This window comes from Catharus ustulatus, chromosome 16 (assembly GCF_009819885.2).
Source record: "Catharus ustulatus isolate bCatUst1 chromosome 16, bCatUst1.pri.v2, whole genome shotgun sequence".
In the NCBI taxonomy this organism is placed as follows: Eukaryota; Metazoa; Chordata; class Aves; order Passeriformes; family Turdidae; genus Catharus; species Catharus ustulatus.
Genome location: NC_046236.1, coordinates 11,653,879 through 11,679,893, shown reverse-complemented (window position 1 = coordinate 11,679,893; position 26,015 = coordinate 11,653,879). Strand labels below are relative to the sequence as shown.

The following is a 26,015-nucleotide window of genomic DNA, read 5'->3' as shown; positions in this document are numbered from 1 at the left end:
GTCTCAGTATGGGACAGCTGTAAATGCTGGGTGTCTTTTACCTCAACAGCAACATCACCCCTCCATTCTCCCCTTCTCTGCAGAGCAGCAAGAGGCTTTGTGCTCTAACTCACCACCAGCTCCCCACCCTGAAAGCTGGGGGATAATCCACCCCTCACCAGGCCACCACTGCCCAGACACATCTGTTTAGGGGCAGAAACCAAACAATCCTTTTTGATTTGCAGGAGATATCCCACTGCATGGTGGCACCTGCTCATCCCCTTCCCAGTTCCTGGTGGTGATGGTCTCCCACCTGGAATAAGGTGAGGGATTCTATTTTCCTGGGTATGAGACTTTTTTCTTCAGTGCACTTGGAAGTGATGAGAACTTGGACACAGGCAATTGGTGGAAGAAATCAAAACAAAACGCTTTCCCCCTCCAAAAGATATCCCATCAAGCAACCAACCAACCAACAAAAAAGTCCTTCAAATAAAACTCCATCTCTTTCTCTAAAATCCATGATTAAAACCTGGTACAAACAGGTGAATATAGATATATATATTTTTTTTTTAGTAGATGTAGTATTTTTTTTTCTCCTCTCTCTTTCTCATTATACAGCAAACATTGCAAATATAGAAATTTTCTCTGTACAATTAACGACGTCGGTTTACAATGCAATGTGTGGTAAAACCTCTTAGTGAGTGAAAATGTGAACGGGCCTTCAACCGGGTAAAAGTCTAAACTGGAAGACTCCGTTTGCAAAAACAGCCCAAAAGATGGAGCTCCTTCTGGTCTCTTTTTGGTTTTTGTTGCTGTTTTTGTCGCTGTTGATTTTGGAAGGGAAGGAAGGAAGAACACAAACTGTTCACAAAGAATCCACAAAATCACGGAATAGGGACTCATGCAATGCAATATTGGAAAACGCCAGACCTCAGCTCTCTGCCCGCTCTTTCATTTTCATTTTATATTCAATTTTTTCTTTTTTCTTATATTTTTTTTAAAAAATCAAAATGAAACAAAACTTTTTTTTTTTTTTTCCCACTCCACAGTTTGTTTGTTCTGCAAAGTTTGTGTTCAAATTTGGTGCCTGTCTCACCAACGTGAGGACATTTTAATATCTCACTTTATATATTATATAGAATATTTATAGATTTTTCATTATTTGTTCTCCCTTTTATTATTTTTTTTTTTACTCTCTCTCTTTTTTTTTTTTTTTTCATTTTTATTTTGTTTCAAAGACAGTCTGAATAAAAATAGCTGCTGCGGATTTCTTTTGGTCCAGTTAGTGTGTTAAGTCACGAGTTGTGTGAGGACTCAGGACTTTTGCTGGGCAGAGACGCCCTTCCAGTAGTCTAAGATGTCGTGAAGATCCTCGTCTTTGGCAAACTGGACCTTTTTGCGTAGGGCATGGCCGGCTGCCATGTACTCCTCCTCGTCTTTGTGCCGCTTGCGGTTGAGTTTGAAGCGCTCCCAGATGCTGTGCGATGGTTTGCAGGTGTACTCTGGGCTGGAGGTGTAGCTCAGGTTGTGGTACTGGGGCGAGAGCTGGGAGTAGGCCAGGTCTCTGGGGCGAGGGCGGGTCAGAGGCTCCAGGATGGAGGGTTTCCTCCCGCCCATGCTGTCGTGCTGCTCCCCCGGGTGCGAGCTGGGGTACGAGTGCCGGTGTTCGCTGTACTGGCGGATCTTCTCCGCCTCCGCCCGCAGGATGGCCGCGGCCGGCGTCACAGTGAGGATGGTGTCGGTGGTGGGGGATGTCTTCTCAATGTATTTGGCTTCGGATTTGTGGCCCGATCCCTCGGAGCGGTAGGACCTGGGGCTCCGTATGGAGCCACTGGAAGAGGTGCTGGAGCGTTTGGGGGCCGCCTCCATGCTGTGGTGTCGCTGGAGAGGGTGGTTGTAGCTTTCCTTGTAGACGGGGGAAAGGAACCCGTGCTTGCTGGGGATCTGCTCTGATAAGAGCACCAGCTGAGGCTCCACCGTGGAGACTGCCCCCGACTTCACCCCTTGGAAGGAGGTGGACTCGGATTTCAAGGCATCGATGCAGTTGTTGATGATCTGGTTCACCTTGTCCACCTCCTTGGCAATGGTGGAGATCTCAGCCACAGAGCCCTGTGTGTCTGGCGCCAGGGACAGCTCACAGTCTCGCCTCTCAGGCTGCTCACCCGTCCTCACCTCCATGTAGTTGCCCTTGGTGGCCTTGGGGGTCTCGCTGCTCTCAATCAGCTTGTACTGCTCGACCTCGCCAGCAGAAGGTAGGTAGGGGATGCGGGTCACTGTCTCCCCGCCCAGTATCTGTCCCTGGGACAGCTGGGTGATGCTGGTGGTCTCCATTTCTGGCCCATACTTCAGCTCAATGATGGTCTTCTTCATGCTGCCTGCAGCCTTTTTGTGCTTCTCCTCCTGCTGGCGCCTCTTCCGGAGGCAGTAATACACCACGCCCAGGACAATCACCATGCCAAAGAGGCAGCCCAGGATTGTCATGATATAATGGGTGGCGGTGGAAGGGGTGGGCACTGGCTCCTTGCGGTTGGGTCTGGTGGGGGTGATGGTGACACAGGTGTGGTTGTACTTGGAGTACTGGTGAACAGAGACCACACAGTAGGTGTAATCTCTCTGTGCTACTAGGTTGCTCACGGTGATGTTCTCCTCCTTCTTCCTGAGCTTGGTGATCATGGAGGAGAAGCCGTTTTCGAACTGGGAGAGGATGTACATCTTGCTGAAGGGGTAGGGGATCTGCACGGTGAGGACGGCCGAGTTGTGGTTGAGGTGCTTCACCTGGATGTTGGGGCGCACCTCCGTCTCACCGATGGGCGTGAACAGGGAGAACTGCGGCGTCGTGCCGTCGCCGGAGGAGCACTCCTCCTCGGAGCAGGGGCTTTCGGAGGGCACCGTGGTCACCTGGTACCTGGGAGGGATAAAACGAGGGATCACAGTGTAGGAGCCACCAGTGCAAAGGGAAGAGAGCATGCTCAGAGCATTGCGGTAGCCAGTCCGCCCTTGGCCTAACAAGTAGTAGCCCATGTAGTCGGGCGGGGAGTCGCACTGCATCCTGTCGTAGGTGCGTGTCATGTTGGTGAAAGCCTCCAGCCATTGCAGGAAGCCGAGGAGCTCGCAGGAGCAGTAGAAGGGGTTACTGTAGAGTTCACAGACAGAGAGCTTGTTTAGGCCCCGGAAAGTGTTGCTGTCCAGTCTCTGGATCCTGTTCATGGACAGGTCAATGTTCACTATGTTGGGGCACTCCCAGAAGGCATTGGGGGTGACGGTCTCGATGAGGTTGGCCTGGAGATAGAGGTACTCCAGCTTCCCCAGGCCCCGGAGGATGCCCTCGGTGAGGTTCCTCAGTCGGTTGTAACCCAGCTGCAGCACCTGGAGGTTGAACTGTCCTGAAAAGGCACCGTCCTCGATGTAGGAGATCTCGTTCTTCGTCAGGTTGAGGTATGTCAGGTTGCCGAAGCGGCTGAGCGAGGCGTACTGCACGCTCTTGATCTTGTTGTCGTTCAGCCGCAAGTCCACGATGGTGCTGTTGATCTGCTGGGGGATGGACTCGTAGGGGGGCTGGTTTTGGCTGCAGATGGCCAACCAGACGAAGCCCTTGTCCCCCTCGATGAGCCAGCAGTCCGCCCGCGCCCCGCCGGCGTGCAGGAGAGACACGGCCGCCACGCACATGCAGAGGGCTGACGTCGCGGCCCACCGGCGACCTGCCATCTGGAAGGGCAGCACGGACAAGGGGTTCCTGGTCTGCTGGAAGTGGGGAACAGGACAGGGGCCGGGAAGGTGTGGGCTAGTGCTCCTTGGGCAGCTTTGCTCGCCTCTCCCTTCTCCTCATGGCTCGGAGACGGGAGGGAAGCGTCCCTGGAGAAAGCGGACCTCGGCGCCCACGGTACTCGGCAGCCAGCAGCCAGGGGCTGCTACCAAGGTCTTGGTGGCTGAGGCTGGCCCCACATCACCAAGCCTCTGGCATCTCGAGGAGGGAGTCATGAAGTTAAGCGCCGGTGCAGAGGAGTTGTTCAGGCTTAGAGACAAGCCTTCCTCTCATTTTTTATAGTACTTCTCCTCGCTTTCTTTTTGCTGCACATCGTGGCGCCGGTCCCCATCTCCCTATGCCTCCGTGTGTTCGGCTGTCCCCGCTCGGTCCCTCAGCTCACCTGCTCGAAACAAAACACAAGCACAAACTAAGCACAAAGGAAAGACAGTGAGCAGTCAGAGGTGTTGGAGATCCATCCAACTCCTTCTCATTCTGGCAGCCACCTTTCAAGGAGCCTTTGGTTTGTTTGACTGCCCCCAGCACTATTTGGCAGCACAAGGGGAGGTGGTCACTGACCACTGAGGTCACCCTCTGAGCCCTTGTCCAGCATCATTTACTTGGCAGTTGAGAGACCAACACACATCCAGTGCACTGTTTGTCTGACCTATTTAGGTGTCTACCTGAGGAGGAGAGGAGTGATGCCCCAGAAGTGTCTGTTCCTCTCTGCTGAGAGCAGGTGAAGTCTAGACAACTTGCTCTGATGTAGATTTGATGCTGCAGCGTTTTGCTGAGGGGAGTCCTGGCTGTCTCGTGTGCTGGTGTGCTCAGCAGCAGTGCCCACACGAGGGGTGCTGCTCGAGGACGCCGTGTCTCTCTGCCTGCTCTGCCATGTGGCATCTGGGATAAAGCCCAGCATCAAACCCTTCTGCTGCTTCTGGGAACCTCAGCAGTCGCTTCAGGGCACTCTGCAAAACCCACTGGTGTGATTGTGAACCACCCAGTGTCCTTGTCCCTTGCTGCCTTTCTCCAAGGCTTCTCCCTCCCAGGGGAAACGATGCAGAGGTGTGGAAAACCAGCAAACATTCAGTGGCATAACAAGAGCATTTGCAGAGGATGGAACAAGACCTTCCATCCCCAGCCAGAAACAGCTGTTTGAAGACTAGGAAAAGTCTTCACTAGACACAAACCTGTGGGACTGCCAGCAGCCCTACTCCCCACAGAGAAACTAATTTCTGGCTCACATTTTCCATTTTCTCCCCCTAAATTTTTGACTAAGCATTAATTTCCATGAACAGCTCTTACTTCTTTTTCTGGTTTCTTAGGGAAACGAAGGCAAAAGTGGAGAGCTGGGAAATGCATGAGCACCAGCATCTCCTGGGTCATGCTCTTCCACAAGATGTTGAAAACATCATCTGTGGATATCTCTATTGCCAAATGGGACTCTGGGCTGGTAGGATGGATGCAGTGAGATGTTGTGGCAGAGACAGGGAGCTGCCCACAAATGGAGAGAAATCATCATAGCCTATCTAGAAAAATCCTTCCTTGAACTTTTTTTTGGAAATGGGAACACTGTCTCCCTTGTCCAAGGGCAGACTGTAGAAGCCAGGGAAGACACCACCAACACTCCTTGGAAACATAGCTGGTAAGAGCTGGAGGTTTCTTGGGAAGCTGGGAAGGAGATAGGGCCACATCTTATATCCAAATTGTCTTTCATTAAATCTGAAAAACAGTTATAAACTCAGAAACAGTTTTCCAAACAATTTCACAGTGCCCAGGCTGGACTGTTCTTGGTGCTACAATACCCAAAAATCACGTGGGGCTGATTGTTTAGAGGCAGATGCTACACTCTGCCCCTTGTCCCAAAGAAACCAGGTTTTGTTCCAGCCACAATACCAGGCAGGGAAGGAGACCATATTTTGCTGCAGAGATCCCTGTTCACCATTCAGTTTATAGCTTGGTGAACAGGCCAGTAATAATAAGCAGCAACACAGTTTATTTGGTTGGACTGTGAACAATGAGTCTGTTCCCTGGTGACAGTTAGGTTTCCATTACAGGAATAACAAGACCTTCTCTCATCAGCTCTCATGAGACCTTCCACCTTGTCCTCCGTGTGCTGTCACTGCCCTGGGATGCTCTGCCACTACCTGGAAGTCCATTTTAAACACAGTTAAATCCTTGGAGCCAGTGAGGAAGGGAAGAGGGGGAGACTGCAGGTGAGCTCCCCCCCTTGCCACCCCCACAGCGAGACACGGGCTGCAGTGCCAGACTGAAACACGTCTGCTGCTGCATCCCTCTGGTGCTAGACAACTCAATTAACCTCTCTGCACTCCAGCCTCCTCTCTGGTACTGTGAGATAATGATAGCACTTCACAGGGTGGTGGGAGACTGAAGCAAAGTGCCCTGAGCTCCTCTTGCTGGGGTGACAATCCCAGCACATGTATTGTGCTGCAGGTGGGGGACTTTCTCTCTGGGTGTGCCAGCTCTCCTCTGCCACAGGGAGCAGCCTGTGTCCAGCTCCATCCTGTGGGGATGTGGGGTTGGGATGAGGGTACTCCTGCCCTGCAGAGCGACAAGCAATGGCCTGCCCCAGCTGTCCCTTTGGGGTGGCACTTGATTCCAGCCTCTCCCTGTCCTCCTCCATGGACTTGTGGATTCCTGCATCAGATTCCAGCATCTCCCTGTCCTCCTCCATGGATTGTGGATTCCTGCAGCCAAGGGAAGCCCTGCCAGACCAAGCATAGGCAGCAGGAAGGGATGCACTTGCCACTTACTCTGTCTCCTCTCTCTCCCATTGTGACCCAACCACCCTGTCTGGACAAGCCTGTGTTTGGGAAGGCTCTGCAGAGCCAAACCAGCCTTTTCCTCACAGAGGGATGTTCTTGTCCCTCCTCCCTGGGGAAAGGCTGTGGGCACAAGGTATTAGTGCAGTGGGACCGTCCATGAGCAAGGAGCAGACACAGATTCCCCACAGATCTTGCCAGACTGATCCCCTACAGCCTTCCCCTGTAGCACCTTCGTGCTTCCCCCATCTCACTGGAGGTGTTGGGATGAAGAAGAGCAGCAGTAAATGACTCAAACACGTTCAGTAAGGCTCCTACTGTATGTTTTCTCTTATTTTCCATATGTTGCCTATCGGCCAAGTCCTTCCCAACAACAGAAAGGAGAAATGGCATTTTATCAGCAGCCCGAGTTTAATTTCAGCTCATTAAAGCAAGCAATTTGCTGGTTTATTTGCTTTACAAAGTGTGAATAAAATGACAGCATTAAGTGAGAGAGGAAAGAGGGGCTAATCTCCCTTTTTATTAGATTCTCAGGACATGACTGGTGAGTGGAGAAGTAGGTCTTGTTGCTTTGCACAAAAGGCATAATTGTTCACCTCGAGAGCCTCCATCCCAGCCTGGTGGGTGTGTGCCAGAGCAACACCAGCACCAAACATCCTGCAGGGATCCACTGGTTTAACTCTCCTGCCTGCCTGATTCATCTTTACCCAGTTGTCCTGAGTTTATTCTCCAGGTAACACAATTGCACATTGCTTTTTTCCAGTTCTCTGAACCCCCACAGAGCTGAGAAAACCTGGGAATATATACCAGCAAAACTCTCACATGAAAAACAACCAGAAAGTGGAGATTTGGGAGTCTCTTTTGCTGTTGGAGAATGAAGCAAAAGGAAGGAATGAAGACAGCGTGGAATAACAATGGAAATGCTTTGGAATGATGGGTTTAATCTCAGTCAGAGATATCCTGAGGTGTGGCACCACGGTGACAATGACAACAGGCCACATCCACACCAAGGCCATGGCAGCCACCCAGGAAATGCCATTCCTGCCCAGCTACCTGGGCCCTGCAGACACTGCTGCAATCCCCTTCCCTTCTCCTCTCAGGAGGCAGAGTGGTTTTACCAGCTGAGATGATGTGGGTTTTGTGGCTAACAGAGGCCAGCAAAGGGGCAATGACAACTCCCTCACTCCTTGCTCCTCCTGCACACAGCCTGTGATATCCAGAATCTCTGCTGGAGCCCAGATCCCTGCTTCTCCCTGCTAATCCTCAGCCCTGACTGTGATATGTCCCCTTCCTACCCATCTCTGCTTCTCCAGCCCTGGTCCCTATCAACAACCCAGCAGCCAAGAGGGATGGCTGGAATTTCGAGGCTGCACCCTGCACTGGATGAGCAGCAGCATCCTTATCCTGGCTGAAAACCATAGCAAGGGAGGTGGAAAAGAAAAGGCAAAGCTGGAGCTTCAAAAACCAGTGCAAGCTGGCTGGGAAGTTTTTGCTTCCATTTCCCAACTAATGGCATCTTGGAAAATTAAACCAGAGCAGCAGCTGCAAGGAAGCAAACAAAGCAGTCATGGGGGCTGGGAAGGGAGCTGGCACTCAGTTCCTAATTTTGTTATTCTACTGAATGAGTTATTTCAAACTGTGGATTACATTTACTGAGGGAACACAAGATTACACATGCGAGTGCGTGTGTATACACACAGCAGTGCTCCTCTCCTTGGCATTTCTGCATCTCCACAGCTTCCTTTTCCCTAGCTGCTCCATCCCCAGCTTCTCTTAGATCCCCCTTCACAGCCACTTGGGTTGTTTTATAAAAAATCATGCCCACTACCAGAGAGAAAATGCAGAGGACCAGAGGAAAATGCAAGTGGTACACCACAAATATTGAGTGTTTGGTCACCCAAACAGCAGGGGAGAGAAAATTTGGCTAACTAGATTTTAAACCTTGATTCTTCATTATGTGTAAGATAATCTGGAGAGGGCAGCTCTAAGATGGCAGATAAAACCTTCCATAGTGATGAAACCACCTGTAAATAGCTAATGTCCATCCTGAATATGTCTGGGGAAAGGAGGTCTCCAGGCAGGTCTTCCCCTCATTCATACTCCTGGTCTTTGCTCCATGACTCCTGCAGGATGATGTTGGTCAGAATCACAACCTCCCTGGATAACAAAGGTGCTCAGGCCTGTAAAATTCAAGTTCATTTTATATCCAGACATCCTGGTCCTAAAATCCTTCACTGCCAGGGTTTAGGCAGCATGTTGTGCATCCCAACCTTATTCCCAAACGCCTCACAGTGTGAGATAATAGAGCTCTCCAGTCAATTCTACTCTCTCTCCTGCTATTATTTATTATTTAAGAAAAACAGGCAAGGGAGAAGAGATATATTTTCCCCTGAGGTTTGAGGAGAGATTAAGAAGGAATGAAGCAGAGAGGTGAAGGGGAGGCTGAGAGAGAAGCTCCCAGCATTGCATCCAGGATAGTTTTTGCTGGGACTCTGGGAGGTCACAGGCTGTGGGACAAGTATCCAGGTGGGAGGGATGGCAAAGAGAGAACTTTGCTGGGAGACACTGGGAGAAACAAAGAGAAAGGACACTTCTATACAAGGACATCAACATTTCCAGTATGTCAACACTCATGGGCTCTGTATGGTGCTGGGGCCAATATCTCCTTGGCTTGTTCCTATTTTAACCTTGATTGAAAAAGTTATGATCTTTACTGGATTAGATATTCAATCCCATTTAATTTAGCAGTAAACTTGGGTGCTGTAGTGTCTGGGGGAGCCCTGGCTCAAAGCCACAATGCCTCCAAAAGGCAGGATGAGGCCAGAGCTGCAGCCTGGGAATGGCCAGAACAGACCTGTCTGCACAAACATTTTTAAGAAACTTTTTTTCTATGGCAAGATAAATTCTGATTTAAAATGACAATATTTTCAAGATAAACTGTTGGGATTTCAGAAAATAAGACTATTCTGCTGTTTCTCAGCTGCAGTCTGAAGTCATTTACATCCATCTCATGCTGCTTGGTTTCCAGGGTCTTTTGAGATGACAACCCTATCTCATGCTGCTGTGGGCTGCTGAGCAGAGGCCTCTGCTGAGTTTAAGTAAATGCATAAATGATCTTCTTGGTGAGCAACCTCTTAAGCCCAGCTGGGGTACCTGTGCATTAAACCAGCCTTCCAAAACGTTGGAACATCAGCAGTGGAACATCAGCTCCAGCCCCTGACAGTGCAGTTGAGCCCTCAAGGAGCTGAGAAATGGGATGAGAGGGACAGAGTTAGGGGAAGGTGAAGAGGAAAAAGGTTTTAGGGGGTGCAAAGAAGTAAGAGCTCTGATCAGGTATGACTCTAGCAGTAAGAAAGGAGTGTTTCCATGGGAAAAAAACCTCTCTAATACTTTCTGGATGGGATTTTTCCTTAGAAATAATCAGTCTGAATCACAGCTTCATTATGGAATGGTTATGCTGATGTTGGGTTGGGGAAAAGCAGAGGTCTGGTGGGGAAGCAAGAGTCCCATTTTCCCCTGTACACAGAGCTGAAGATCAAAGGATGTTTTTCCAGCACCAGTGCAATGGAGAGCCCCAACCCCAGCTGGGGAGTGGAGCTGCTGCTGTTCCTCAGAGTGACAGTCTGAGCTGAGCCTTGTCTGCCCTGCATTGTCATTCACACTCAGATCTTTGCTGCTTTCATTCATTAATTTATTTTTGTAGGAAGCCTGCATAACCCTTTGCCTCCCACATGGGAAAACTTTTACACAGGGGAAAATCTGGTGATGGATCTGTGAAACGGTGAGTTGCTAGAAATTATTTTTAGAGGTGCAAGTGTCTTTTTTGCTCTGAGTTTTTTATGGTTGTATTTGCAGAAGAACAGTTCCCCCTCTGTCCTTGCCCTTCCCCTGTGAAGGGGTCTCTGGCCAGTGGAACATCAGTTTCTAGGCAGGCTGTAATGCTGAGTGTTGGACAAGAAAATACACAGCTCATGAAGGATTTCATGGCAGTGATCTGTGATCTCTGGGTAGGCAGAACAAAATTCATCCTTCCATCAGCATGTGTCCTGCACAGAGAATTGTTATGTCTGTGCTCTAAGCAAATACTCTGCTGACCTCTCCCTCACTGGCTCACCTTGGAAGCTGGTCCTGCTTTATTGGTTGGAGACTTTCACCTGTCTCTCCCAGTCCAGGCTGGCTGGTGATTTTAATGATGTAGCTCTTGTCCTCTGGAGCTGAGGAACCCAGCTTAAGGCTGGACCCTCTGGCTAGCCCCTTTCTGAAGGGGGTTTCTGCCCAGATATTGCTATATCTGGCAAGCCCCAGTGCCCTACAAGCCTAATTTTAGCTCAGTGCTGCAGGCTGGCTTCTTGTCATGGGCCAGGAGAAGGTTAATGATCATCTGGGCAGCCCTCCAAAACCAATCTAATGTTTATTCAGGATAACAGCATTGCAGAGGAAACCAAGCATGACCACCTTGCACGTACAGCTCACCCATCACTGCCCTGCTCCTGCAGGTGGCTCTGCTGGAGCAGCTCAGGTTTGTCCCCTCTTGGGGGAGACCCTTCCCTAGGTCAGCTCAGGTCCTCATCAACATTTCCAACCCTGCCCTCTTAACCCAAACAGATGCTGTGTTTCTACAGAAAAACAGTTTACCAGGCTGTGGGGCTGTTGTTTCAGCAGTGGAAATACACACTCACCTGTTTGAATTTTTTTTAGTGGGACACTCATCATGGGTCAGATACCCATGCTACAAGCAAATATCCATTTATTTGGATATTTGGGAGGGGGGTCAGTGGTCTCAGGCTGGTGGTGGTGCCTGGATGTTGCAGGTCTGTGCTCCAGCTGGGTCTGGGATGGAAGGGAGAGCATGAAGGGCTGGTGCAGATTAGCACATGAGGATGCACAGGGATGTGAGACAGCAGTGACTGTACCCTCTGGAACAGGGCAGGGCCCACAAGATTGTTTTTGTGCAGTTATTCACCTCAGCTGCTCTTTAATGGCTTCATTTCAGCCATGAATTACAGCCTTTTCTTCCCACCAGCACAGTCCCTGCAGTTATTCCATCATACATTTGACACAAAGTGAAAGGATGTGCAGCATGTTCATCCCAAGAACACCCTGCACCTTTAGGAAGGTGAGAGCACTGCCTTCTTGGGGCTCCCCTTGGGCTCCATGAAGGAATTGGGATAAACTGTAAAGCCTGAAGGCCTGAGATGTGCTGTGCTGTGGGAAAGATTCTCTTCTAGCAATAAGTATTCACAGACATACCTGGCCCAGGAGAGCTCACAATGCTTTCCTTAGGGTGCAGGAAAAATTGTACTGATAGCAAAAAGTGTTTCCTGAGGCAGCCCTGAGATGCTGGTACTGGCTTCACCATCAACAGCCCCAAAATCTCTGGTTCCCACTGCCTTCCCAGGCGTGCTGAGAGGCATTGGGAGAACATCTACCTAGCAGTGTCTCTGGAGAACTCTGGGAATGTGCTCCCTCTGCCTGAGATGGTCAGGGAGATGGCTGGGCAGCCAGATGTGTTTGGAGCTGATACTAATGTCTCATTTGATTATGTTTAAAGCATGATTAAAAGACTCCTGCATTCCTAAGCAGGTATCTTTATTATGCTAAATCTAAACAGAACAAAGACACTCCACTGTGGGCTTGGCACACAGGGTGCCAGACAGTGTTTCTCTCAAGACTAGCTGATTTCCCACTGGAGTATGCCTGTGGCAAAAAGCACAGCCCATCTTTGCCCACAGAGGATACCCAGCTACAGGTATGAGGGACCACTGGCTTTCCTTTATGGTGCCAGCAAGCCTAAAGCTCAACCAAACAGCCTTGAAAAGTGTGTGGCCAGATGCAGAGAAGCTTGCAAAAAAATGGATTGTGCACATGCTAGACTCCAAAACAAACTGTTTTTGCCTGGGCACATGGTGAGTGCCAAATTGATGGTGGCAAAGCAGCAGTGGGGGCTGCTGGAGGGTTTGTGTGGGCTTGCAGCACACAAAGCCCTGCCTCAGCATCCTGCCACGTCTGGGGCCACTCTGTGCCTCTGCTTTGCTGCTTGTCCAGAGTGGAAAGAAACTTTGGAGTCCAAGACAGCAGAAGCAGGGAGCTGTGCCAGTGTTTGGATTGCCCGTCCTTTTCATCAACATTTCCTGTGGAGGTTACCCAAGCCGAAAAAGCAAGTGAACCCAAAACACCTACCCTCTTTGGAGGATTGGAGTTTATTGTTAATAATCTACTGCTAAAAGGGTAACATCTGTTTTGGACAAACTGTAATGAGATTTAAACCCCAGGTGGAGGAAGGACTTCACAGTAATAAATGACTTTCTGTATGTCTAAATAGTTTTAATTTTTTTTCTGGCAGAAATAGCTGCTTTTCACCTCAGGCTTCTTTTTGCCAGCTCTTTTTGTTTAATGATTGCTATTAATTTCCAGGGTGGCAGATGGATTCCAGGCTGGTGTAGTCTGAAAGGAGGAAAAACAGCCCGTGAAGGTGTGAATTTGCTGTGAATGTGTGCACAGGTCACACATGCTGGTGCGATTCCAGAGTGGGAGCTTGCTTCCCAGGGGAACAATTGCTTCGAGGTACCTGCTCCTACCCCCTGGGATGTTTGAGCATCTCTCAGTCATAAAAGAAGGTAAATTAACATTTCTGGTCACTGCTCATAGTTCTGCTTGTTTAGACCTTCATTTTATAAAGCTGCTGATTTCAGCAGGGGTTCGGGAGGAATTCAAACCAGCACCAAGTGCTTTGCCAAATCCAAGCTGAAGTGAGCTGGAGAGCAGCACGTGGTCTCCAGAACATGGAAAGGAGCTCCCTGCCCACGGCTGGATGCTGCCAGGTGATGGGGATTCCTCCTTGGGCATGAAACAGACATTTTTCAGTGCTTTTCCTGTGTTATTTGTATTTTTTTTAAATAGTATGGGATGTCCCAAACAGACAATCCTTTTCCACCCTCTGGCTGTGGCAGTGAATGTCTCCTGTTGAATGTAGCACATCCTGCCAAGCTCCTAGTGCCCAAAGGAGAACTTTATCCTCTCTGCTACCAGCTCTTCCTCAGGAAGCCTACACAACTAATCCCAATTAGTGCCACGGTGTGCTGGGGTGCTCTCCTTTGTCTTCCCCTCCTGTGGAGCCCCTCTGGGCTTGGCTCAGGAGGCAGACACATGGGAAACCAGGTGAGAAGCTGCATCTAGGAAGCAAGGCTGCTGATGGACCACCACATGGCAGCACCCTGTGGGCAGAGCTGTCCCAAGACTAGAGTGTGGCAGAGGATATGCGAAGGACAGAGGGGTTTGTTTGTCCCGGTCTGGGTGAGCCCCTAGGGATGGAGGAAAGGGGGTAGAGATAGAAAGTGCAGCATCTCAGGTGATGCAGATAATCTCCTTTAATCTCCTGCTCAAAATAACCCAAAGTCAAGTAAAGGAGGGATTACAGGGCCTAAGCCACTGTTATTGCCAGGGTGGAACAGACTTAGGGTGCCACTGAAGGGCTCCTGAGGAAGAAGAGGAGCTGAAGTAAACGCCAGCCTGCTGGAAATGCCTCCTGGTGAGGGTGACTGGGTGAGCTGAGGACCCTCCTGAGGCAGCCCAAGGGGAGCTGGAGCTGCAGGGACAGCAGCTGCTGGCAGATTTAGGAGCCTACACAGGCACCTGGCCCCAGGGAGAGAGTCTTAGATACCCACTCGTCACCTTGTTGCTGATGGGCTTATTCTTAGTGCAGGATCCAAAGTGCTTTACAGCCATTAATTACCCTAATGGGGAAGCAGTGCCTGTGAAACCCATTTTACCGATGGGAAAAGAGCCCAGGAGGAGGGAAATGTCCTCTCAGGTGCTGGGGCAGGGCTAGAGTGAGGAGACCAGATTCTGTCTCCCCATCTCCCTCCAGTTTCAAGGATCCTTTCCTTGGGTGTGTGCTCCCATAGCTGTGAGGCTGAAGGCATCTCCTGCCCTTTGCCAAAATCCACGGCTCGGCTGCTGTGCTGCTGCCAGGGAAAACTGAGCTGCAGAGCCCTATTCATCAGCTCCTGGTGATGTCTCTGAGATAGCAGCAGCACAGGGACTGTGTGAGGCAGGATTGCACTGGGGAGGGAGCAGAGCATGTTCATTTTAATGAGCCTGTCCCTGCCTAAAGGAGAGAAAAAGCGAGAGGCCAACCTGGTTTAATAAACTCTAGCATGCGGATTTAATCAGATGGATCATTGTTCCCCAGCACAGGGATGAATATATTAAAAAAATGATTCAAACTTTTCCCCTTTGTTTTTCATTTGTATTATGTGCTGTGGTGTGATAAAACATCCTGGGGCCAACTTGCAAGGCAATAAAAGAGAGGGTGGAGGAGAGGAAGACATTGATCCATGCGAGCGAGCACAGGCGCGGTGGGGAGGGAGGCTGCTGCAGGAAGGGTTGGCAGAGAGGGGCTGCAGCATCCTCAGCCCCCACCAAAGCCCCAGGGGAGATGTGCTTATGGGGCCTGACCTGCTGACAGCTCCTGTCCAGAGATCTGAGGTGACTAACAGCAGTTTAAGTGCAGTGCTAAAGCAGCCCTTGGTAAAGCATGAGTCCTCCAGCTCCCTACAAAAAGAGCTGAGCACAAGAACATCCCCACACCCCTGTCCCAGGAGGGAAGGAGGGACAGTCCCCACCTTTCCACAGGGACACCAGCACATGGATCGTGCTGGTGGTGTTTTTTGGAGTTAGGTGGCACTGTCCTTCCAGGGAATGGTGCAACAGGACAAACTTTCCTCTGGACTCTCCTTTCTGCTTAGAAGTTGTTCCATCACTGCCTCCCCACTGCACCAGTGCCAGGCAGGGAGAAATGAGGATCTGGGTGCTGCTGATTAATTCAGAGAACTGAATAGCTGTGGTGGCAAAGCTGCAAACTGCACAGCAGAAGGCAGGGCTGTATTACTGGGTTCTGCCACTGCTCCCTGTGTGAGTGCCACACCCCTGTGCTCTGACTGTCCCTGGGGACAGCAGGCATTGCTTGGAGGCACAGAAAGCTCTGGATCCAGCACAGCAAAGAGCAAACTGGGTCTGCAGGCAGCCCAGGTGGGATTGAGTCAGTGCCTGCCTCTGGGCTTGCAAGGCTCTTCCTACGTGGGTGGCAATAAAGCCAGCTTAGACAAAATAGTCTTTTGTACTAAATCCTGGACAGACCACCTGGAGCTGTGGACAAGGACAGACCTCAGGGGCCTCAAGATGCCTCCATGGAATTTACCTCCTTTGCCCTGCCCAAGCTCATGCCCTTGGCTCAGGCTAAAATAACCCCAGCCCTTGCTTTGCTCACCCTGCTCTGGCCCATCAGGCTGATTGCCACCCTGAGACACAAAGAACTGGCTCTGCAAGGATGGGACAGGGCACTCAGCTGGGTTTTTAACCTCTCCCCCTAACACTAAGGCCAGAGCTGCCCAGCTGCACTAGACAGCTCCCTGGCAGGTCACAGGTGGGCATTTGGCTGAGGTGTTTTTGTTGGGGGGTACAGGTCCCCCTGCCACAGAACAAAGCTGCACCTGCCAGGTTTGACTGGCCCTAGGACAGAGATGGGGTTTGTGGTGAGAACCCAGGAATTCTGTTTCACATCCTTCCTTCAGGATGGAGCAGCTCCACCAGCAGCTGCAGGACCAAGGTCATGTTTAGAGGAGGGGGGAAGGCATCTCCTTCTTCGGAAAGATTTCTCTACATTGTGCCATTGACCCATTCACTGAAGAGTCACTTATGGCCACCTGGTATTAAGTATCACCAACTCTGGCTTCTAACACACCACCGTGCTACTGCTTCATTACTTTATCCATTACTGCCCATAAACACTAATAAATAATCCTATTTTCATTCCCCCATTGTTTAAGTGGTCATTAATTGTAGTTTATATGCTGTCTTTGTGTATTTGTGTACGATGGCTTCTTCATGATTCCTTGATTAACTGTGATTGATTGTGTATTTTAAAATCAATTAAAAGTTTCAACGCTAAAAGGTAGAGTCTTTAGCAGTAATTCTCCAAGACATTGCCACTTGCAATGGAGCTATTGTAGTGCTGGCATCCATTAGTGTGGCATGCCATGATCTTTATTTTCCAGGTTCATGCCCATAAGTGTGAGTGTGTACATGGCTGTGTCTGGTGTGGAAGTTATATCATGGGAGGAAGATGTGGGGAAGAATCATCTTCTCACAGGGTTGCTGGCTTTTGTGGGTGACCAGGCATCACCCACTCCCTTCCTTCAAATACTAATGAAGGGCTGAGCCCCAGGACCCCGTAATTTCCTTGCACTATGTATTAATTTTCTAATTGTGAAGATGTGCTGGCACCCTCAGCTGAAGGTACACAAAGAGGGATGTGTGTTCTTCTGCAAAGCTGTTTTAGTGACTGCCCCTGTGCCTTGGTGGGGTGGAGGTGAGGGAAGGTTTGTGGTTTGTGGTGGTGCTGACAGGATGCTGATATGACAGAGGAGGAGGAGGGTGGCCACCACCTGGGTGTCAGGGCATGTGCTGGAGCACAAATCTCTGCTCTTAATAGCATCATGCCTGTGTTATATCAATTTATTGCATGTATTTTATGTATTATAGCTCCTCATATTGCTGTTGTGCTGGGAAAATGTGTGTGTCCAGCACTAGAGCTGGAGGAAATGGGCTTAACACCATGTTGCCTTGTTCTGTAAACCTGAATCCCAAGTGCTTATGTCTCTGTGCACTCTGTGACTCCAGGGCAGCTCTGCCCATGCAGCTTCTCATGGCCCATGCAGAGAATTTGGGGTGGGGAAACCACATAAGAGATTTTGTGCAGGTGTATCGAGGTGGGGGAGCAGATCCCCAGTGGGAAATCAGCTCCCACTTGTCCCCCATCCTCCTGGATGTCTGCCTGCTGCCAGGGGCAGGGCCCTCCCAGCCACCTGCCAGCCCAGGCAGAGGATTCCTGTGCATTAATCTGCTCACAGACATTTGTCACCCACCCCTCTCCCAGCTGCATGATGCAAAAAATGCCTCAGTGCCCCCGTGCAGCTGCTGGGAGCACCTGTAGGGGAGATCACCAATCCTGTTAAATGATGGGGGGACCATTTTGTGCAAGCCCTGGAATGGGATCACTCTGTTGTATTAACTTGCCTGCTTGCATTGATGTTAATGAAATAAAGAAATATAATGGTTCCAGACTTTTAAACTTCTTATAGCTCAATTTGCATAATGGCCACCGCTACCCTGAACAGGAACTGATCTGTCAAAAAATATTGTTCCAGTCCTCTATCATTCAGCTCAATAGGAGGTGCAGATTGGCCCACAGGAGCTGTTTTTCGCTGATGGAGTGCAGTTTGCCTAGTGCCGACCATAAAAAGCTAATATTAGCACGCAATCCAATATTGTAAAAAAGAAATTGGTTAAAAGTTATAGATCAATAACTGTTAACGTGGCTCTGTTTTTCAGACAGATCATGTTTGCTGGCTGCCTGCTGATGGGGAGGCAGGCTCCCTCCCTCTGGCTGAAGCAACTCCAGGGTTCCTCCTTGGGGCTGCCAGTTGAGGCTCAGCTGTCCTGAACAACCCTGGGAGCTCACAATGCTCCACAGTGCTTCTTGTGGAAGTTTGTTCCCCTCTACCCTGGACTATGAACTGCTGGACATTAGCCCTGTCTCCACCTCCTTGCACAACCCTCCTCAGTGCCTCAGATCCCCTCTCCTTGATGTCCTACAGAACCCCACTTGATGCCTTAGATTGTTACTCCTTGATTACCCAGACCCCTTCTCCTCCCTGCCCTAGATCACTGCTCCTTGATTATCCACATCTCTGCTCTTTGATGCCCCAGATCTCTGCTCCTTGATTACCTACATCTCTGCTCCTCCATGCCCTAGATCTCTTCTCCTTGATTATCCCAATCTCTGCTCTTTGATGCCCTAGATTTCCTCTCATCAGTGCCCCAGATCTCTGCCTGCTGCCAAGACAGTGCCTCTCCTGGCTGACAGCTCCTGCAGTGCTTCCAGCTCTTCCAGAGCAACTGCATACCCTCACCCCCGTGGGGAGAAGGGTGTTGGTCTTGGCATTCCCCTCCCTGAAGTGAGGTGAGCATCCCTCCTCTCTGTCCTGTGGATTTAAAGCATGCTGCCCACGTGGCAGGGACTGTCTCTCCACACCAGAGGGTGCTTAGGAAGTGCAGACCCAAATCCTCAGCTACAGTGACGGGGTCAGGAGTGTGCAGGAGCAGGGAACCAGCTGAGCATCACAAGCCAGGGTGACAATGGCCCTTTTGCCCCCACTGACCTTGGGCTTGTCTCTGATAGCTCATTACAGCCTGCCTTTGATCACTGGCCTCTTCCCTGCTCTTTACTTGGAGATGCTGGAGAGCTTTCCTGACCAAAATCATCAAAAAGGACGTTTTTACTTCCAAAATATACAACTTAATTAGAACTGTGAAGGGAGAGAGCAGCCAGTCCATAAAAACACCCACTCTGTGGCAATCTCAGTACTGACTCTGTGGGAACTGGGGAAAAGGGACACCTGGGTTTCAGTGGGAACAGGGTGGTTTCCCAAATGTTAGAAATACCACTCAGGTCCTGGACAAAATGGGGTTCTCCCACTGCAAGAGAAGGGTTTGGTGTGGAAATGCCCTCACCAGCAGTCAAACATGCTTTGCTGAATTGGGACCCATTGGGAGCAGGGACTGAATGACTGCAGACAGCAACAGAGAGCTCCTCATCTAAATCACCACCCTGCAAACACACCTTTTGTTTGAATGCTGGAATATCCACTGTGACCCACAGCCCTGCTCACTGAGCTGGGGCCATTTCCAGCTTCCCAGAACCTCCTCCCTGCAGGCAGCAGGGCAGACCCATTGCCCAGGAGTGTGTTTGCACCCAGCTGCCAGCTGTGGGCAGGACCTGCCTAACAAACGAGGTCCAGTCCTTCCAGCTGCCCCATGAAACAGCTGACACCTTAAAAATTGATGGGGTTCATTTCCTGCCTCTGTGCACTTACTTGAAGCACCAGCTCTGCCATTTCCAGCAATGTCCACATTAATTACTATCACAACCCAAGTACCTTGGCACGCTCTCCCCTGCCTGGAACGCCTGTCCCAGCAGTGACCTGCATTTCCCTCCCCTTGGGACCTTGGCATGGCTGGGATTGCCAGCCCTGCTGCCTGTGGGAGAGCAAGGCTGTGCTGGGGAGGAGGACAGGCACTCAGACAGGTCTGCCCAGGCTCACCTGCAGCTCCTTCCCCTCCTTCACTCCTTTCCTCACTGAGCAGCAGCATCAGTGCTGCCCCATCTCTGGGGTATGGGCTTTTCCACATGGCATAAACGATTTAAATATTCATTGGAGACTGACTCCATGGCTGGGTTGTGGCAGCACTTCTCCTGGGATCATCTGGAGTCCTTGCACTGAGTCCCTTTAGGTTTGAGCCCCAGGGACCAGCTTCATCTTTCCACTACAGAGTCCTTCTGAACAGAAACCTCCAGTTTCTAAGGAAAAAAAGTCATGGAAAAAGGCTCAGTTCACTCTAAAAACAGCTCCTGAGGGATGAAGAAAGGCTTTTTAATGCTCTGTTGGCTATAGAAAATTGAAAATCTCATATTTTCTGCATAAAATGCTGATTAACCAGTGCTAAACATTAGCATGTCTTAGTAAAAAGGACATGCACAAAAGAGATAAAACTAGAAATGATGAGGTAATGGGAGTCAGCAGCTGAAATAAAGCTTCTTCAGCATGGACAGAGTTACATCTAACCCAGGTGTCACACAGCCTAAAGTCTGACTACAGGTATGCCTTGAATGCATGAACACACCAAAATCAGGAGCTGCAAGACCCTGACAAACACAAGAGAACACAACATTCATTCGAGATGCTTCATTCCTGCCTTTTGCTACTCATCTCAAAACCTCATGGGAAACACCAAGGCCACAAGCAATAGTTCCCCAGAAAAAGGTCTGGGAATTATCCTGGGTCACAGGCTGAACACGAAGTATCCGTGTCACATCAAGAGGCAGACAGAGCCCTGGGATACAGGAGCTGCCATGTCCCTAGGAGTCTCACAAAATCATTTATCTGTTCAGGGCTGGTGAGGTCTACACTGGAGTAGATTCTGGTATTGGCAGCTCGTATCAGAAAGGAGGTGGCGCTGCTGTAGGCAGCACAGAGCAAACAGGATGATCAGAGGTCTATGAGACATGACCTACAAAGAAAGATTGAAAGAACTGGGTTATTTTGCCTAAAAGAGATGATGGAAGAAGAGATGTGATAACACTTTTCAAGTGCTTAAAAGGCTGCTGCTAAGGGGAAGAGAATAATCTGTTCTTTATGTCCATGGTGGACCGGACAAGAAATAATCAGCTTAAATTACAGCAAGAGAAATCGGGTTAGACCTGGGGACAAAAAAGGCAGTGGAGCAAGGCAGTGGTTACCTGGGAGGTGGAGGGGCTCTGTCACTATGAGCACAAATGCTGTTTGGGGACAGGCTGGCAAATATCCATGGGGAGAGGGGGCTGCACCCTCTCCATGCCCCTGTGGTACCTTCAGCATGAGTTGGAGCTCCTGGATCGTCCAAAGTGAGATTATCCTGCAGCAATCGCTTCAGCTGGCTGCACAAATCCCCGACATTTTGGCTTGTGCGAAGATTCAAGATAGCAAAATTTGATTTGGTAGCAGACTGGGGGCACAAGTCAACATTTTGGGTTATTTTTCTTGCAGTAAAGAAATACTTCAAAATTGATTTTCCTTTTCCCTCTCATCTCTTTCAGTCACTCAATTGTAACACAAACGAAGCGGAGCATCCCAGCCACGCCACACAGTCAAGCTGAAATGACACCATCCAAATGAAACCTGTTTGATAATGTCCTTGCTGAAAACAACAATGAAACCAATCTCTCTCCTCCAGACAATCGGGTGGGGTTGAATCACCAGTTCTGAGTGCACAGACTTGCCTGGAGATGTTTTTCAGCCAGCTCACAGGATTGCTGCTACCAGAGAGAAAAAGAAAATAAAACCAGGGCCCTTTCCAACCCAGCTGCGCCCCCAGTGAGCAGCAGCCCCTGTGCCAGTGGCCAGGATGGGGGATCCACCACGGTGTTCATGAGCATCTCCATCCACTTCCACTCTGTAGCACCTGCTCTGTGCTGCTGAACATGCACCTTGGGGCTACTCATTAAGAGATCCTGTGTTCTCCTGAGGAATTATTATTAGCCCTGGGTTCCAAGAGCAATCCTTTATTTTAAAAACCTGCCTCCAAATTAATTTTGTATTTACCCATAGAGTCTTGGCTGGGGTTTCTGATTGTTGCGGGTTTTTGGAAAGGCCAAGTTTTAAATGGAGCTGACTCAGCAGAAGCTAACTTGATTGAAACAGTGCCTGTTTGAGTTTAATCCATGCCTGGGCAGGATTGGAAACAAAGCAGCAGAAAATGGACTCTTCCCAGCTTTTTTTTCTCCACAGGCTCTTGGCTGTGTGCAGCAACTGTTGTTGATGACCCACAGGGCTGGGACTGAAGTGAAGGAAAGCAGAAGGGAGCTGGCAGAATCTCTGCTGTATATCCCATATTATATTGATTTAAGGTTTAATACAGTTGAGATGAGAATCAAATAAAAAGAAGGAAAAGGAAGAAATACTGAAAAAAATTAAAACCCTGTAAGCAATTAATTTTCAGCCTCACTGCCCAGCATCAGTCTGAAGAAGGGGACTGGGGATGCAACTAATACTGAGATTATTAAAAGATCTCTCCAGTTCCCCCCAGGATGCTCTGGTATAGGCAAGTCCTGCCATGGGGAACATGGTGCCAGTTCTTTTCTGCACTACAACAGCAGCAAACTGGGACTTGGAGTCGTTTTAGCACAGGCCATGGAGCCAAGCCTGCTTCTGCCTTCCTTTTCCCATGCTGTGAATCCTCAGCTGTGCCTGTGGCACAGTCTGACTTCGGGACACAATGGCAGCACACCTTGCTTGTTGATGTTCCTGGGGCAGTGCTGTCCCAAGCAGGTCTTGTTTGGAACATGAGTGACCCCTCCAGAGCCTGGCCTTTTTCTCAGGTTCCCCTCGTTCAAGAGCTGGACTGGAAGGAGGAGATGGATGACAGAGGATGGCCAAGCTGCCATGCCAGTGCAGCACTGGGAACTGCAGTTGGATCCTGTCCCAGGTAAACCAAGATTCCCTCAAGGAAAGATTCATTTTAGGCTCAAGAGAAAAATATAAAAGTGCTGAAAGTCAACCATCTTCTCATACCTTGGACAGTGCCTGCTCTGATGTCCTCGCTGTTAGGAGGTGTCTGAGTGACAGCCAGGCTGTGAAACACAGCCAAGGGTTTTTGAATTGACAGCTCATTCCACGTACAAGCAAAGCCTGAAAGACAGTCCAGAGCTGCTTAGCAAGAGCAGGCTAATAGCTAAGTACACAGCACAGACCTAATGAGAACACCAGTATCTCCTAACTCCAGCTCCATTCACAAAGCCAAGAATGTGGAAGTTGTCACTTAGTGTCCAATGGCCATAACGAATGTGCCAGTGGAGGTGCCCAGAAAGAATAATACCATAAACTGGCAAGGTTTGAGCTGCATTCATCAGCTCAAACAAGAGCTGGTCATCCATAAAATCCGTCAGGATCAAAGACCAGTTCTTCAACTCCAATGTTATTTCCACCCTTAGGGTGTGGGTGGAAATGTGCTTGAAATTCACCAGCAGCCCCAACAGATGTGTCACTTCTGCTGAGTGCCAATGCTGGATGCTGATCCAGGCCATGAAATGCTATTAATTTATTCCAGCAAATGCTGAGAATCATCAGGGGATTCAAAACTCAAGTCCCTTCTCCTCTGGAGGAGGCAAGTGAGAGTGTGCCTGGGACATCAGCAGTGATGCTCATGGCCTGCTGAAGCTGAGCACCCAACACCTGGCTGGAGGTGGGGAGCAGCCTGCCCTGGGCAGCGATTTGGAGACACCTCCAGCACAACTGGAATGTGCACACCCAGCTTGTGCTGCAGGGCCAGCACACAGGACCCTGCTGTCCCCTACTGTCCCCTCAGCGGTGACAGCGTTTGTCTCCAACCCGCAACATGAGCACAAAGCCACAAAGCAGCCTGCCAGCTGACACCCTTCCCCTGGGAGCTGGGAGGGAGGCTGAGAAACGTGCTGAGTCCCCAGTAACTCGTGCCCAGTCCTGTCTGCCTGCAGGAGCCCTCCTGTCACCACGATGGGCTTTGCCACCACCGTGACACCACCGGGGAGCGAGCGCGGTGTTACCTGCTGTGTGTGTGTGTGTGCCAGGAGAGAACTTCCCTCCAGCATCCAGGATCTCATCCTGCCTCCCCCTGGGCAAACAGGGGGACTCCCACTGTCACTTCTGATGTCCTTGCCCTGAGGAATTGCTGAGTGCAGGGGGTGGTTTGCTCGCCCCAAGGTGGGTGACGATGCTGGGAGGGGAACAGAGTCCCTGGTGAGGAGTTGCTGGGTGTTTTTCCCTTTGCAGGGGATTACAGGTGATTTGAAGCCCCTGGGCCACCAAGAGTTGTGCAGTGTTATCTGTGCAACAGCTAAGGCAGATCACTCAATCCATAAAGATTTTAAGTCAAGGGTTTGATGTTAATTATGGACCAAAACATTTAATAGCCTGTTTCACTTCCACAAGGCATTTTTTTAATTAAAAAATGATATATTGCACAAAAGGGGAAGGTTGGGGGGGAAGGAGAGAAATAATTGAAGATTGTTTTACTCCAGAACAACCTGAGGCAGGGAAGGCAGTAAAGAGATGACATGCTGGGGAGTGTGATGGCAGCTCCACAAGCCATGAGCTGGAGGCAGAGGAAGCCAGGCAGGGAACAGCCTCATCACACTGGGAGAAGGCACCCAGGGAAGGGGAGAACAGCCAGAGGCAGCTAGGTGGAAATCCAGGCCAATCTTTTGGCCTGCTCTTACCTGTTGAATCTTTAGTTTGAGGACTTGGTTTCAAATCCCTCTTTCTGACTCTCTGTCAGCTGTCTCTCAAGGAAAACAGCTAAACCCCCAGGGTGGGGATCACTCAGGAATAGGTCAGGGATGAACAAATCGGACATGTCTGGCTCTGGCCTTACTCTGCTTTTCATTTAATATTTAAAGATGGGTTTGAGCAGGGGTTGGTTGGTCTGAGATGCATTCAAATAGTCTGTGCAAAGGAAAAGTCTTCAGCAGAGCAAACCAACACTTCCCCTGCCCTGGGCAGTGCCCATCAGGCACGGGGGCAGCGGGAGGGAGCAGCTCCAGGTGGGAGGCTGGTATTGGACTAACTCAAGGAAAGAGGAAGAGAAGTGGGATGGAAATGTGGCCTGGGCCTGACTAGGAAAACTTGGTGTGACTGCTTAAAACTGGAAGTAGCAGGAGTATGACACCAAAGTCCCTGGCCATGGATGGACTCAAGTCCTGCTGTGTCTCCAGCTCTGAGCCTTGCTGTTGTTCTCTTCCTTCAACTCTACAAGGGGAATAATATTATTCCCTCCTCACAGGGTTTTGAGATGCTCAGTTACTATGGTGATAGGGCCATAAAAGTACCAAAGATAGCAAGAACAATAATAATATCAGACATGGTAGGAGCCAAATAATTGCATTTAGGGCACGCACACAACACAAAAGGGAGAGCCACCTCCATTCACCACGGCTCTCAAACCCTGAAGACAAAACTTTTGTTGTACCAATGGGCTCTCAGCCTGCTTAAAGGGCTAATTCCCAACTCCTGCAATATCCACTCAGTGCTGGAGTGGTCACCAATGACTGCAGCTCTGCCTCTCCACAGCTCCAGCCAGGAAGAAGGGGGAGCAGCAGGGTTGGACAGCCTTTGCCAGTGGAAAAATCAAATATTCCTCACAGCACCTCTGTAACACAAAGTCCCCACAGGTGTTTGGGCACTGCACTGTGTGACCAGCTAAGCATCCTTTGCCCAGAGTGGCAAGTGTGCCCAGCACAATGCCACTGACAGCTTGTTCCTTTGTCTCTGCTGAGCACAGCGCCTGCCTCATTATTTTTTTTTTTTAATTTATGTGGTTTTAATTGAAAAAATGGTCTAACATCTGTGGCTGCTTCATAACACCTGTGTGCAACAAGGCTGATTTTCAGCAGTGATTGTCACAGGATTCTCATCTGGGCAATGCTGAATCAGTGCTGTGTGGCCTCCCCTGAACTGTTCAGGCAAGAAAGATCCTTGGAGGGCACAAAACATGGGATGGAAAACAAGGTGCTGAGGAGAAAATATGAAAGATGTCCCTTTTAAAAGGGGAAAACTTGGGATGAGCAGGTGGTGAGTTTGCAATGGTTCACCTCAACAAATGCTGCTGGCACTCAGATGGAGAGCTGGGCTGCTGGTGTTATGGTAAGAGGAGGTGGCAGAGGGGATTTGGCCTTTCCATCAATATTTTGGGCAGTGTTTGCACCCCAGTTCTGGTTGGACATCCGCTTTATGAATGTCTAGCCCAGGAGCTGCCTGCTCCCTGAGGGGGGCACAGGCAAGGCTGGTCCCCCTCTGCAGCAGTGTGTGCCACAGCAGTGACTTACTGCTCTGGGATCAGCTGAGCCCACGGGGGGTTTTGGCAGCAGGAACACAAACTGC

At 49.9% G+C, this 26,015-nt stretch overlaps 1 protein-coding gene across 3 annotated transcripts in view; it reads right to left on the bottom strand.

Annotated features, from left to right (window-relative positions):
• Positions 1 to 522: 522 nt before the first annotated feature.
• Positions 523 to 26,015, bottom strand: part of ELFN1 (extracellular leucine rich repeat and fibronectin type III domain containing 1) — a 102,463-nt gene continuing 76,970 nt past the window's right edge. For all 3 annotated transcript variants that reach the window (XM_033074353.2, XM_033074352.2, XM_033074354.2), the window contains exon 4: positions 523 to 4,124. In XM_033074353.2, the coding sequence (XP_032930244.1) occupies positions 1,294 to 3,684 (2,391 nt within the window). In that variant the 5' untranslated portion in view covers positions 3,685 to 4,124 and the 3' untranslated portion in view covers positions 523 to 1,293. The remainder of the gene's footprint in view (positions 4,125 to 26,015) is intronic.